At 43.5% G+C, this 15,342-nt stretch overlaps 1 protein-coding gene across 1 annotated transcript in view; it reads right to left on the reverse strand.

Moving 5' to 3' along the window:
* Positions 1 to 15,342, reverse strand: part of ren (renin) — a 39,630-nt gene that overhangs the window by 15,376 nt on the left and 8,912 nt on the right. The window contains exons 2-6 of the mRNA XM_052035085.1: positions 11,540 to 11,663; positions 9,392 to 9,510; positions 7,253 to 7,449; positions 5,332 to 5,454; positions 1,444 to 1,588 (exon numbers count right to left, since the gene is read on the reverse strand). Coding sequence (XP_051891045.1) covers positions 1,444 to 1,588; positions 5,332 to 5,454; positions 7,253 to 7,449; positions 9,392 to 9,510; positions 11,540 to 11,663 — 708 coding nt within the window. The remainder of the gene's footprint in view (positions 1 to 1,443; positions 1,589 to 5,331; positions 5,455 to 7,252; positions 7,450 to 9,391; positions 9,511 to 11,539; positions 11,664 to 15,342) is intronic.

Raw genomic sequence — 15,342 nt, forward strand, 5'->3', positions numbered from 1 at the left:
GAAAAAAGTGAAACTTACCCAACTGGCAAAAGGATTGCGAATCAGAGGACAAAGAGTTAAGAGGGTTAGCAAAGACACCCAATGGCATGAGGATAAACATTTCAGGCAGCAAGTAGTTATGTACTGCCTGCGCAGGCTTCATAGGCTGAGTGGCCTCCTTCTTTGTGCTGTAATGTCCATTAAAGTTTATGATTCCATGGTCTCACACAAACTGATTGCAGGTCCGTCAATGCTTCCCTGCTCCCAATTTGCACGCAGCAAGGTCCCGTGAACAGAAATCTGATAATGATCAGATAACCTGGGACAGAGATTTGTCCTCAGATACTTGTTTTTTTATTATTTATATTAATTCAAGGGATGTGGGCTTCACAGGCTGAGCCAGCATTTAATTGCCCATCCCTAGTTGCCCTTGAGAAGGTGGTGGTGAGCTGCCTTCTTGAACCGCTGCAGTCCTTGAGGTGTGGCTTACCCAAAGTGCCTTTAGGGAGGGAGTTCCAGGATCTTGACCTGGTGACGGTGAAGGAACAGTGATATATTTCCAAGTCAGGATGATGTGTGGCTTGAAGAGCAACTTCCAGGGGGTGGTGTTCCCCGTGCTTTTGCTGCCCTTGTCCTTCTAGCTGGTAGAGGTGGTGGGTTTGGAAGGTGTTGTCTCAGGAGTCTTTGTCAGTTGCTGCAGTGCATCCTGTAAATGGTGCAACCTGCTGCTACTGTGCGTCAGTGGTGGATTGTGTGAATGGTTGTGGATGGGGTGCCTATCATGTGGCTTGTATGGTGTCAGACTTCTTGAGTGTTGTTAAAACTGCACTCATCCACGCAAGTGGAGCGTGTTCCATCACACTCCTGACTTGAGCCTCGTAGATGGTGGACAGGCTCTGGGGAGTTAGGAGGGAAGTTACTCTCCGCAGGATTCCCAGCCTCTGACCTGCTCTTGTAGTCACATTGTGTATATGGCTACTCCAGTTCAGTTTCAGTTACAGTGTGTTAAATAGCAGCACATGTAGACTGGGCTTTATCTCCAGTATGTGTCCTGTTGAATGGATCTGAATTTCAGAATTGGAATGCATACACTGCTATATCACGATACAGAAACCTGAAGATGAATACATGTTTTTTTTAAGAGCAGTTAGATGAGGGATAAATACTGGCAACTGGCAAAGTTCCCTGCTCTTCTTCAACTATTGCCATGAGTTCATTTTATATCTTCCCAAGAAGCTGACAGGGCTTTGACTTGATGTGTCATCCGACAGACAACCCCGCTGACAGTACAGCTCCCCCTCAGCACTGCCCAGCAAATCGTTTCAAAGAAAAGCAGGCTATTTCCAAGTATCTCCCCCAATATTTATCTCTCATGTGTCAGGAGTGGGATTCGAATCCACAACCTTCTGAAGCACAGGCAAGGGAACCATCACATGAACTGACAATATCTACTGCAACCCTTACCTCTCCCTCTGCCAATGATGTGGCCCCCATAGCACTGATTATGGTGGAGATAGAAGCAGCTGGTCCAGTGATGTAGGAGGAACCAGTGTCGACAACAGCCGCACATCCTGCACTGCACAGCATTAATTCCCCATCAATGGAAATTCTGGAGAACAAAAAGAAAACAGAAATGAATGCAATGTAACCTTCCATCTACTAAAGGTGATGAAGTAAAAATCTACATTCTTTTAAAACTGTTAGCGATTAAGGAAAATAAATCCTGAAGGTCATAACGTGAGTAGATGTGCAGAGTGTAAGTATTTCTTCACTGCAATTCCTGTGTAATTATTAACAAGAGGAAAGAGAGGGGTCAAAAAGGATGAAAAGATTCCAGCTTCAATGTGGTTTAATCTATGCTTGTTGATTTTAGCTGGCAAAGTAAATGAGACACAATAGTTGCCCTCTGCACCTGTTATGTGCTGTGCATGTAAATGGTTAGTGGAGGGGGGAGTGTCAATCACATAAGAATGACCAAAACTGGAAAGCCATTCTCTCTGTTAAATGCAGTCATCCACATTCAATGTACTTCTCTATCCTATCATATATTGTAAAGTGGCCTAGTTATTACTGGATTAGCAATCCTGGGCAGATGACTGAGAAGTATCAGTACAAATCTCACAATGTTCAGTGAAACATTTAAATTCACTTATTCCAAGTACAAAAATGTGGTGACCAAGAATCCACTGGATTGTTGTAAAAACCCGTCAGTTCGCTAATGTTCTTTAGGAAGTATTTCTGCTGTCCTTACTTGCTCTCCTTCACCTAACTCCTGACCCATGGAGCCATGTGGTTGAACCTTCAGGTGCCCACTGAACTGGCCTAGCATGCGACTCAGTTCGTGGGCAACTCAGGATGAATAATAAGTGCTGACTTTACCAGCTACGTTTTATAAACTAGTGGAAAAGATCCCATTGATCTCCTGATTGAAGATTCCAGGTGGATGCTTCCAAATCTGCAACGCCAATCTGGACGGTCTGTAGGATATACACCCTTCTCAGATATCCAAGTTGGGGAGAAGATTCGGACATTATTGTTCTCAAGTTTATGCCATCTTCTCACAGCTGCCATCGGGCAGAAGGTACAGAAACCAATCCCTTCTGCCTGCACGTGATCCACATCCTTCCATTCCCTGTATAATTATGTGCCTTTCTAAAAGTCTCTTGAATGCTACTATCATAGCTGCTCCCACCGCTATCCCTGGCAACGCATTCCAGGCACCTACCACTCTTTGTTTAAACATTTGCCCTGCACATCTCCTTTATAGTTACCCTCTTCTCACCTTAAAGCTATGCCCTCTAGTATTTGACATTTCGACCCTGGGGAAAAAGATTCTGGCTGTCTACCCTGTCTAACACTACCTCATTATTCCTCTTTTGCACTATTTATTTATTTGTAACTTACAGTAATTTTTATGTCTTGCACTGTACTGCTGCCGCAAAATGACAAATTTCACGACATATGTCAGTGATGATAAACCTAATTCTGATTTAATGAATATCTTGTGTCTTCATAAAAGAGGGAGATGAAGCTGATGTTGTGAAGGTGATGGGTGTGAAATATTAAATGGGATGAACATAGTATGAGAGAAGTATTAAAGATTTTAACATCTTTGATGACCAAGTCATCAGGCCTGCTTGAAGTAAGACACAGGCTGTTAAAAGTGATGGAAGTAATTGTAAAGGCTCTGCCCCCTGTTTCTCAATCGTCCCTGACTGTAAGAGTGGTGCCAGAGGACTGGTAACATTGCATCGTCATCCTTAACAAAAGAGGAAGAGGTATATCAAGCAATTATGGGCTTTCATCAAAGATCCCCACCATCCGGGCCATGCCATCTTCTCACAGCTACCATCGGGCAGGAGGTACGGAAGCCTGAAGTCCCACACCACCAGGTTCAAGAACAACTACTTCCCTTCATTCAGTTCTTGAACCAACCTGCACAACCCTAATCACTACCTCAGTCCAAGGAATTAATTGTGGATTTCAGAAAGGGGAAGTCGGGAGAACACACACCAGTCCTCATTGAGGGGTCAGCGGTGGAAATGGTGAGCAGTTTCAAGTTCCTGGGCGTCAACATCTCAAAGGATCCATCTTGGGCCTAACACATTGATGCGATCACAAAGAAGGCACGCCAGCAGCTCTACTTCATTAGGAGTTTGAGGAGATTTGGTATGTCACCAAAGACCCTTGTAAATTTCTAAAGATGTACGGTGGAGAGCATTCTGACTGGTTATATCACCGCCTGGTATGGAAGCTCCAATACACAGGATCGAAAGAAGCTGCAGAGGGTTGTAGGCTCAACCAGATCCATCACAGACACAACCCTCCCCACCATCGAGGACATCTTCAAGGGGCGGTGCCTCAAGAAGGCAGCGTCCATCATTAAGGACCCTCGCCACCCGGGACATGCCCTCTTCTCATTACTACCATTGGGGAGGAGGTACAGGAGCCTGAAGACCCACACTCAACCTTCCAGGAACAGCTTCTTCCCCCCGCCATCAGATTTCTGTACAGTCCACGAACCCCATGATCACTACCTCGTTGTTCCTCTTTTGCACTATTCATTTGTTTTTGTAACTTATGGTAATTTTTATATCTTGCACTGTACTGCTGCTGCAAAACAACAAATTTTACGACATATGTCAGTGATAATAAACCTGATTCTGATTCTGTACAGCAACACTATGACCGCTTTGCACTACAATGGACCTTGATTTTTTTTTGTTCTAATTCTGTTCTTTCTTGTATAATTTATGTTTAATTTGTGTTTTTCTTCTGAATGTTGTGTCTCTGATGCTATGTGCCTGTGATGCTGCTGCAAGTAAGTTTTTCATTGCACCCGTGCATACATGTACTTGTGCATCTGACAATAAACTTGACGTTGACTTTGGATCAAAATAAGGAAACTTACTAGCTGTTGCAACTGTAACTGACTATCAACTATTGGGGTGAAAATGTGGGGGACATGGATGGGGTTGTTGTATAAGGGCTGTGTACACATCTTTGACTCACCCACTTTCAAATCCCTGTGAATTAAAAACTCAGAGGCAACAGCATGACTGTCACCAACAAACAGGGAACTGAACCATGGGGCAGAAACACTGGTTGTGAGTGAACTGGAGAACAGTATGCTAGATCACGATGAGTTCAGAGAGCGAGAGAGCGAGAGAGAGAGAGAACTGATCCAATGAGCGGTGGTTCAAGGACCAGGGGTCACAGATTCAAAGTGAAGAGTGAAAGATACAAAGGGGACGCGAAGATCAACTTCTCAGTGCAGGAAGTGTTCCTGATCTAGAACTCACAGTGAGAGCATGGTTAATGAGGGCTTTCAAGAGAGCATGGGGTTGGCATCAGAGGGAAAATAATTTGCAGAGCTACATATAGAGAATGGGGGAATGAGAGTGACTGGATTAATCTGCTGAGAGCCCACAGTGACGGATCTGTGCTGTAACGGTTCTATAGATCCGTGTGGTGTTGCTGGAAAGGTTTATCAAAGGTTGAAGGAGGGACACTTACAGAGACTGTAAGAGCAATAGCCATGATCCAATGCAGGGTTGTCTGTTGATTTAATGGATTGAATGGGTGGCAGCATCAATGATTTTATTAGGTTATGTTGATTTAAAAGGAAAAGTGTTATAGACTTTGTTTATTGTCATTCCTTTTCTGCATAAATACCTTCATAACTATAGAAAAACATAATGCCTTCTGAAGCGCCCAAGCCATTTCGATTAAGTTATGCAGTTGGTTGAATAGAAGAGTTAAATATCAACCTTCTTTCCTTTGAGAAAGCTAATCCTTCATTTGTTAACTGCACAGTATGGTGTGAATGCAGAACCACAGTGCATGGCTCACCCTCGAATCCCAATCTGCCAGTGGCCTTCCTTGATCAGCTCCTGATAGTGGAACTCTCCAGTGTAATAAGAAGGGTCGGTGCCCCCCAGCATAACCTCACCGCCTGGAGTCTCACGGTAATCTCTGCGTGAATCAAGAGCACAAGACAAAGTTAACAAAACCCGCGTGTTAACAGGAAAAAAAGAAACGGAGAAAAAGGTGGAGAGGAGAGAAGGAAGTCAACCTCTTCACTTAGGATGATGCCTGGTCATTCATTCCATGACTGTCCAGGACTAATCATTAAGTTGACCAACAAACACAGAAAACCCACAAGGATATCTTACACTTGTAATAATGGTGTAACAAAGGTTGCTAACTCTTGGTTAGACATAACCCTAAAGGTTTTAGCATATGACCTCCAACCACTCCATTCCCACTGACCCCTATGGACACCATCCTCATGGCTGCCAACCTCGCTTGCTGATTGGACACTGGTCAAACTCATTTTTGGTCAATAACAATTAAGAATCATTCAAGCAACCTCAGTTTTCCGTTCTTTAATTTTTTATGATAAGTAAAATTGTTCAATAAAACTAACAGCAAACAGTGGACTTTTTCATGCTTTTGGCTCCTGGAGGTAACCACGGAGATTTCATAACTGACGCTGGGTGACAGGTAGGGAAGAGAGATCTGATGCCTGTTAATTTCAACAAGGTTCACAGCATCTAAAATCCTACTGATCGACTAATGGTTAAATAAGCAAATCTCTGATCTTAAAGCATTAAACTCATTTCTTGCCTCTGCTTCTTGCATGATTTTACCCTCACTTTGCATACCTTTGCATCCAACATGCTAGCCTTTCAGACGTGTTATCCTATGTTCCCATTGGTCCATTAATCCACCTCCTCATTGCACTAGCCCATCTGTTATTCTGACAAGCTCTTCCCCACTCATCCTTCCCATTATCCCCTAATTTCTGGGTTATTCCATCTCCTCATTACTCCATTTCAGTGTTATCCCCTCCTCTTTTACTTAATCCAATCTTTTACCTTATTTCCAGTATAGACTCATAGAGACATACAGCATGGAAACAGGCCCTTCAGTCCAACTGGTCCATGCTGGCTAAGATTCCCATCTAAGCTAGTCCCATTTGCCTGCATTTGGCCCATATCCCTCTAAATCTTCCCCATCCATGGACCTGTCCAAGTGTCTTTTAAATGTAGTCAACGTACCTGCCTCAAGCACTTCCTCTGGCAGATCATTCCATGTATGGACCACCCTCTGGGTGAAAAGGTTGCCCCTCAGGTTCCTATTAAATCTCTCCCCTCTCATCTTAAACCTATGTCCTCTAGTTCTTGACTCCCTAATTCTAGGAAAAAGACTGTGCACATTATCTCAGATCACACATTTGTATATTATCGATTTCTCCGTTACCTCAGCTCTAATTGTTATTTTAATATCCCACTTTCACCTCCCTTTCATTGTCTTGGATACAACACGTTGCTATTGTTATTGGTTTATTATTGTCACATGAACTGAGATATAGCGAAAAGCTCTTTGCGTGCCGTCCAGACAGATCATACCATACATACTGATACTATAGTATCTCGCTTCCCCCAAAGAAATCCCTGAAACCCACCCTTCATATCCTGATCTCTTGAACCCCAAATGCCCTGAGACGTTATCCAAACCGCTGACCCTGCTCCCAACACCCTACTCATTTAAGACCCTGTCCCCTATAAAACCCAAGAACCGAGAACCCACCTACCAAGACTCAGTCCCACCGAGATCAGCTGCAACTTTCCATATCCCAATACGTTGTCACTCTATCTTCCTGTTTTGCAAATTCTCTCAGTCTCCCTTCTTCACATTACACCCCATATCATATTCCCTCGTTGGCTTTCGCCTCTCTGTACGCAGATCAGGTAGCAGGTGGACCCACCTGTTGTAATAAACAGAGAAGACGTCTTCGGAGAGGATGTGTTGGTCCAGGATCCGTTCAAACACCGGTTTGATGTCATCGATAGCGATGGTCCGGAATCCCAACCCCAGGACACCATCAAACTTGGCATAGATGAAAGGGAACGCAGGCAATGAGGTGGCCTCAGCAAAAAGCTGGATTACCGGGATATTGGCCATCTATCAAAAAAAGAACATGGTCTTCTGAGCTCAAAGTCAAGTTTATTGTTATATCCACAAGTCCATGTATGCACAAGTGTAATGAAAGACTTACCTGCAGCAGCATTCCAGGCATGTAGCATCATATAAGAAGCATTCACAGGGAAAACATAAATTAAACATAAATTATACACAAATTTTACAAGAAATGATGCAATTAGAACAAAAGCAAGGTCCATTTTAGTGCAAAGTGATCAAAGTGGTCACAGTGTTGCTAAACTGTAGTGATTAGGGTTGTGCCGGTTGGTTCATGAACTGAATGGATGAAGGGAAGTAGCTGTTCTTGAACCTGGTGGTGTGGGACTTCAGGCTTCTGTACCTCCTGCCCGATGGTAGCTGTGAAAAGTTGGCATGGCCCGGATGATAGGGTTTAGAAGAATGAGAGGTGACCTTACTGAAACAGGTGTGATTCCTAAAGGAATTGACAAGGTCAGTGGACGAGACAGTTTCCCATTTAGTCTGACTGGAGATTCTGGTCATAATCTCAGCGTAAGAGTGTCAGCCACATGGAATGAAAATGAAAAGAAAGCTCCTCCTTCAGGGGGCTGTAGATCTCTGGAATTCTCTACCTCAGAGGCAGTGGGTGCTGAGTCAAGATGGAAATCAAAATCTACACAGTAAACCACTGAAAAGTCATTGATCTGAAATATTTGTTATATTTCTCTCTCTGCAACCTGCTTACTATTGCCTGCAGGTGCAGCTTTATCTCAGATTTTCAGCAACTGCAGTTTTTTACTTTTGTAAGATGGAGGTCAGTTTGTTTTGTGCCCACGAAGGGAATCAAGGAATATGGCGACTGGGCAGGAAGGTGTTAAGGAAGAGGACGAGTCATGATTTAACTGATGGAACAGCCTCAAAGGACTGAATGGCCTCCTCCTGTAACTACTTCTTTTGCTTATATGTCACAGCTTATGAGCAAGGGTCAGTCATTCTTCAACCGGAGCCCCAGAGGATCCAGTGATGGGATGGTCCAGGGCTGGAATGAGGTCAGGAATGGGTATACACTAGGATGGGATGGGATGTGTTCTGGGTGAGGGATCTGTTTATTTTCCTTCCAATGTTGCATAAATATTCCTCCAGTTCCAAGCAGTTCGAAGCTCTTCAATCCTGTTGTGGATATTAGAGTCATAGAATCATAGGATAATTCAGCAGAGGAACAGGCCCTTCGGCCCAATTTGTCCATGCCGACCAAGATTCCCATCTAAGCTAGTCCCATTTGCCCGCGTTTGGCCCATATCCCTCTAAAACCTTTCCTATCCATGTACCTGTCCAAGTGTCCTTTCGATGTTGTGATTGTTCCTGCCTCAACCCCTTCCTCCGGCAGCTCATTCCATACACGCACCACCCTCTGCGTGAAGAAATTGCCCCTCAGGTCCCTTTTAAATCTTTCCCCTCTCACCTTAAACTTATGCCCTCTAGTTTTTGATTCATTTTCCCAGGGAAAAAGACTGTGCGCGTTCATCCTATCTATGCCACTCGTGATTTTATACACCTCTATATGGTCACACCCCTCAGTTTCCTACACTCCAATGAATAAAGTCCTAGCCTGCCCAACCTCTCCCTATAACTCAGGCCCTCGAGTTCCAGGCATCTTCTTTGCACTCTTTCCTGCCCATTCTTTGTGCTAATATGACAGTTAACAAAATTACCCTGGATATCAGAGAAATAGGATGATGAGAAGACAATATTGTAATTTATTGTTCTGCTATTCTTAAATATTGCAATTCAGCACTCTTTGCACATTAACAGGGCAGCTCCTCTCATTAAAGGTACAGATCCTACTGAGCGACACCTCAGTGGTCCCTGGACACACTGTGAGCAATCCCGAATAAAGAGGATTTGTAAACAATACAATTAACCTTTATCCTTAAAGATGAATGTCAATAAGTTGCCTGCTTCTCACCATTACAATATCTTGACTGAGGACTCCCTTGACATTACCAGATCCATAATGAATAGCAAATCTCTTTCCATTGGCTTCATATGTTGTCGATCTGGAAGAGTTATATCTGTTATGGGAAACTACAAAGAAAAAAAAACAAGGTGCAAACTGTTTACTTTCAAGTAATTTAATTACTTTCTCTTTGTTCTAATTTAAAATGTATTGCATCAGGAGTTTGCCTTTTAGGTTGGAACCAATGAAAAGAGGAAAGAGAATCAATCCCAGAAATCTGCTCAAAAAAATATACTGGTTGCTTATCCCAATCAATAAAGCTCTCTGCCAGCAATAAATCTTTATTGTTCAGAATTCACTTTTCATTTTGCTTTGAGAATGCTACATGTGACTTTCAGAACACATGCAAAGACCAGAGACAAATCCCATGTGTGTGTGTGGAATATGTTGGTTCGTGGTGTCGGTGACCAGGCAGGCATTGTTCAATTTTAATGAACATCAAATAACTGCAGATGCTGGATATAAAACAGAAATTGCTGAAACACTCAGCAGGTCAGGCAGCATCTGTGGAAACAGAAACAGCCAACGTTTCACATCCAGAACCTTTCAGCAGAACTGGAAGACAGAGAAAGTGGTAAATTTTAAACTTGGAATGATTTTGCACACATGATTTTACTGTTACTGATTTCAATGTTATTCTGCTTTATGGAGAACAAAAGTTGATGCATGCCTTTAGATTTTTCTTTAAACAATTGAAAGTACTTCAAAAACTTTTATAAAAACAGAAACTCTTGAAGGAACCAAGGAACATTTACGGTCCAGCTTCATGTAAATCCACTGCTGGTCTATAGCACCACCCAGTGGCTAAAATTCACTAATCTTAAAAACAATCAGATTATTTTACATTTTTTATTTTTATCTTCTGGTTCACTTCAGCAATATTTTTTTCAATTGTATTTGGCAAAATAACGTATTTTCAGTTATTAAAAAAATGTTTAAGCAAATGCATCAGCTTTTGGCTTCCTTATTAAATTTCAACCAAATTGGCAATGACAATAAACGATAACCATCCATTCAAAGATGTCAATTGTTTCCCGTATCATTACTACACTGGGGCTTTCCCCGTCCCTTCCCCTCTCAGTCATATCACCAACTAGCATCTTTTATTACATATCAGCAAACAATTACCTGTGCACAGTATCTGTATTTTTGAAAATTACATTCTTAAAGCAAAATGTGCGATTGAACTTATAAAATATTTTGCTGACATTTTTATCAGCACACAAAAAAACATTTAAATATATCTATGGTGTTGTCAGTCAGTTCTTATCCCTAAGACTAAAAAATTCTTATAGGGAATGTCTTGCTTTCCCTATTTCTTGCATCAGTTTTAATTTTGTATTTTTTCTCTCTGAGCTTCACAATTCACTGTTTCACATTTTTTCTGTTTCATCTAATCTTAAACCTGTTTTAATTTTAAAATTTTTGCATTTTCTCTTTGATTTTGATTGATTTCTTTCTTCCCCAGTTATTACAGGGATTGATTGGTTTGGTCAGATGCAGGTTGTTCAACGGGACAGAGTTAAAGAATTAAAAAGACAATTAATCGCAAGTTAATCATGTTTTCAATCACCATGCCTACCCTTCCACTCTGTATCTCACATCCTGCAGCACTCCCTCAAAGTCTGTTCCTGCTGTCCATTGGTTGCAGGAATCGGAACCCTTTTCTTCACTTTGACTGGACAACTCAGGCAGAAGACCATTCCTGCCATCAACACTGCAGGAAGGAGGGGTGAACCAGTCCAAAGCTTGACACCGGGAGTCTCAGAGGACCCGACCCAATACCTGAGGTCCTCCCCGCCAAGAGTGGGGGGTGGAGGTGCAAGCACTGAAGCCAGGCATCTGGCCAAAAGTAGCCTGCAGGAACAGCACTGAATGATTGTTAAACCTCCTTAGTGCGCACAATTAACACATTAAAAAAGTAACTGAGTAATTTGCTTGCACATTAATCTTATCTGCTCACAGTGATTAATTGGCAGTTGTGATTTATACTAATCTATCTTGCCGAGCTGTGATAAAGTGATGACTCAGCTGATTTGGGTTCTTTTTATTGAATTGCGACCATGTCATGGTTCCTGCCCTTTACATTGCACTTACAACAGGCAGCAAAGATGGGTGAGCAGTTTGATGAAGGTATCCAGAGGTTGGCTGATCCTGTGTCGAAGATGACTTTGAAACTCTGTGGAGGGGTCCCGATGCTGATCTCCCCGAAGTATTGGGTCTGAGAAGGATGAGACACAATAACAAAGACAGTCTTGCATTTATATATCATCTGTCACAACCATTAAGGTACATTTCCAGTGTAGGAACCAATTTATATATGGCGTGCTCCCACAAACATCTAAATGACAATCTGTTTTTAATGAGGGTAATAAAGGGGATAATTAACAAGCTCACACCCAGTCATTGACTTCAGAAAGGGGAAGTCAGGAGACCGCGCGCCACTTCTCATTGCTGGGTCGGAGGTGGAGGGAGTCAGCAGCTTCAAATTCCTGGGCGTTAACATATCGGACGACCTGTCCTGGGCCCAGCACATAGATGCAATCATGAAGAAGGTATGCCAGCGTCTCTGCTTAGAAGCTTAAGGAGGTTTGGCATGTCATCAAATACTCGAACAAACTTTTACAGATGCACTGTTGAAAGTATCCTGAATGGTCACATCATGGCCTGGTATTGCATTTCTAATGCACAGGTACACTAGAGGCTGCAGAGAGTAGTGGACACAGCCCAGTCCATCAAGAGCACACCCCTCCCCACCATTGACAGCATCTACAGGAGACATTGTCTCAAGGATCCCCACCATCCGGGTCATGCCATCTTTTCACAGCTACATCAGGCAGGAGGTACAGAAGCCTGAAGTCCCACACCACCAGGTTCAGGAACAGCTATTTTCCTACAAGTATCAAGTTCTTGAACCGACCTGCACAACCCTAACCCTACCTCAGCAACGGAACACTGCAGACCACCTCTTGCACTACCATGGACTTGTCTCTGTTTTGCACTGATGTCTTGTTTTGCAGAGTTTCTTTTCTCTTCACTGGCAACCCAGGTTCAATTCCCACCGCTGCCTGTAAGGAGTTTGTACATTCTCCCCGTGTCTGCGTGGGTTTCCTCCGGGTGCTCCAGTTTCCTCCCACATTCCGAAGACCTACAGGTTAGGAGCTGTGGGCATGCTATGTTGGCACCGGAAGAGTGGTGACACTTGCGGCCTGCCCCAGCACATTCTCAGTAACGCACAATGATGCATTTCACTGCGTGTTTCAATGTACACATGACTAATAAATAAATGGATAAATGAAATAAATTGTATACTTTATGTATAATTTACGTTTAGCGTGTTGTCAGAACCTACATGCCTGTGATGCTGCTGCAAGCAAGTTATTCATTGCACCTGTACCTCACTGTACTTGTGCACATGACAATAAACTTGACTTGATAGTGGCCCAGGACATGGAGCGAACTCTTCTGCTCTTCTTCTAGTTAGGATTTCTTCCATTCATGGGACATGGATGGCACAATCAATTCCAGCTGGTAGAGTCGCAGCCTTACAGCTTCAGCGACCGGGGTTTGCTCCTGATCTCCGGTGCTGTCTGTGTGGAGCTTGCACGTTCTCCCTGTGACCTCTCTGGCTTCTGCCCACATCCCAAGGGACTGCGGATTGGTATGTGAAATTGACCATAAGTTGCCTGTAGCGTGTAGATCAGTGGTAGAATTAGGTGGTGGTGAGCAGTGGTGAGGGGTGGTGATGAGGAGGTGGTGAATAGTGGAATTAGGTGGTGGTGGTGAGGGAGCTATTGGGAATGCGGGGAGGATGAAACGGGATTAGTGTGGGACAAGCATAAGTGTGTGCTCAATGGTCAGCATGGACTCTGGTTGAAGGGCCTGTTGAGCTGTATGATTGGCATTTATTGCCCATCCCAAGTGCCCCTGAGTTGACACGGCACTTAGGACTCAACCACCTTGGAGTCAGGAGTCACTGTGTAGACTAAACTGAGCAAGGAGATCAGATTTCCTTCCCTGAAGAATAAAAGTGAAGCAGATGGATGTTTACAACAGCCTGAAAGTAATTCTTTAATCAGGTTTATTCAATAACTTGAACTTAAACTCCCTGGCTGCTGTGGTGAAAGCTTGAATTCCAGTTCAGGGGTCTGGAACTGTGAAAGCTCACTCCGTGACCTAATCACTCTGCTCCAGCACCCATTTTACTTGCACTGTAGAGAGCAAACTGGGCTTTGGTTTACATCTTAGCTGTAGGACAGCTCTGCCAACAGTGTAGCTCTCCCTGCACGGGGACCCAAGGTTATGGACTGAGACTTGAGCTCAGAACCAGCTGGTTACATTTTAAACAACAGAAAGCATCCAATCATAGTCCAAGGGTAAATTATCAGAAAAAAAGCAAGGCTGCTCCGTGTTAGTTATGAGGTTAGATATGAGGTTACTCCCTCCCATTTAGAAATTTGCATTGGCCCACTGTGCCAATCACAAAGCAAGAATAATCCCATTTTCCAGCTCCAAATCCTTATCCTTTTAGGCTGCAGCACATTAAGTTCCCAGTCAGTTACTTGTTAAAAAGTTAGAATGCTGATGCTGACTGGGTTAAGTTCATCCAGTGTTTCTGTTGCAACAAACAATCTGCTGGAGGAACTCAGTACGGAGGTACAGTGAAAAACTTTGTTTTGCATGCCATCCATACAGATCATTTCATCACATCAGTGCATTGAGGCAGTACAAGGGAAAACAATAACAGAATGCAGAATAAAGTGTTGCAGTTACAGAGAAAGTGCAGTGCAGGCAGACAATAAGGTGCAAGGCTATAACAAGGTATGTTGTGAGGTCAAGAGTTCATCTTATTGTACGAGGGGGCCGTTCAATATTCTTATAAAAGCAGGAGAGGAGCTGTCCTTGAGCCTGGTGGTACATGCTTTCAGGATTTTGTATCTTCTGCCTGATGGAAGGGGGGAGAAGAGAGAATGTCTGGGGTGGGAGGGGTCTTTGATTATGTTGGCCGCTTTACCGAGGCAGCGAGAAGTACAGACAGAGGAGGCTGGTTTCTGTAGTGTACACAACTGTAGTGTACACAACTGTCTGCAGTTTCTTGCAGTCTCGAGCAGAATAGTTGCCATATCAAGCCATGATGCATGCGGATGGGATGCTTTCAATGGTGCTTCTATAAAAATTGTTGAGGGTCAAAGGGGACATGCTAAATTTCTTTAACCTCCAGAGGAAGTAGAGGCACTGGTGCCAAAGCCATGCATCAGAACTGTTTGTTGCTCCAGATTCCAGCATCTGCAGTCTCTGACAAGCATTTTCTCTTTTGTTTCAGAATGTTATATTTTTTGCTGCTGTTATTTTGGGAGGAGGTCCAAGTTTTGGGGGGGGGGGGGGGTTGGGGAAGGTGTCAGTTTAAGACCACTGACAGCAGCTCTGTGTTCAAGTTTAGCTAGAGTGCTTACTTTGTAGATAGAATAGACAACAGCAAGGAGAGGAGCAAAGACAGAAACCAAAACCAGAGGACAGAGTGAGGTGCAGGAGGACCAATGATTCAAGCACAAGCCAGGTGATACAGTGGCGCAGCTAGAAAAGCAGCTGCCTCACAGCACCAGAGTCCCGGGTTCAATCCTTACCTCGGGTGCTGTCTGTGTGTTGTTTGCATGTTATCTCTGTGACCATGCTGGTTTTCTCTAGATGGTCCGGTTTCCTCCCATATTCCAAAGATGTGCAGGTTGCTAGATTGATTGGCTACTGTAAATTGCCCCTAGTATGTAGATGAGTGGTAGAATCTAGGGGGGGATAGTAGATGATAATGTGGAGAGAACTAAAAAAATGGGATAACTATAAATGGGTTGGCATGGACTCATTGGGCCGAAGGGACCATTTCCTTTTATGCATGACTCCATGAC

This window comes from Pristis pectinata, chromosome 20 (genome assembly GCF_009764475.1).
Source record: "Pristis pectinata isolate sPriPec2 chromosome 20, sPriPec2.1.pri, whole genome shotgun sequence".
Lineage (NCBI taxonomy): Eukaryota > Metazoa > Chordata > Chondrichthyes > Rhinopristiformes > Pristidae > Pristis > Pristis pectinata.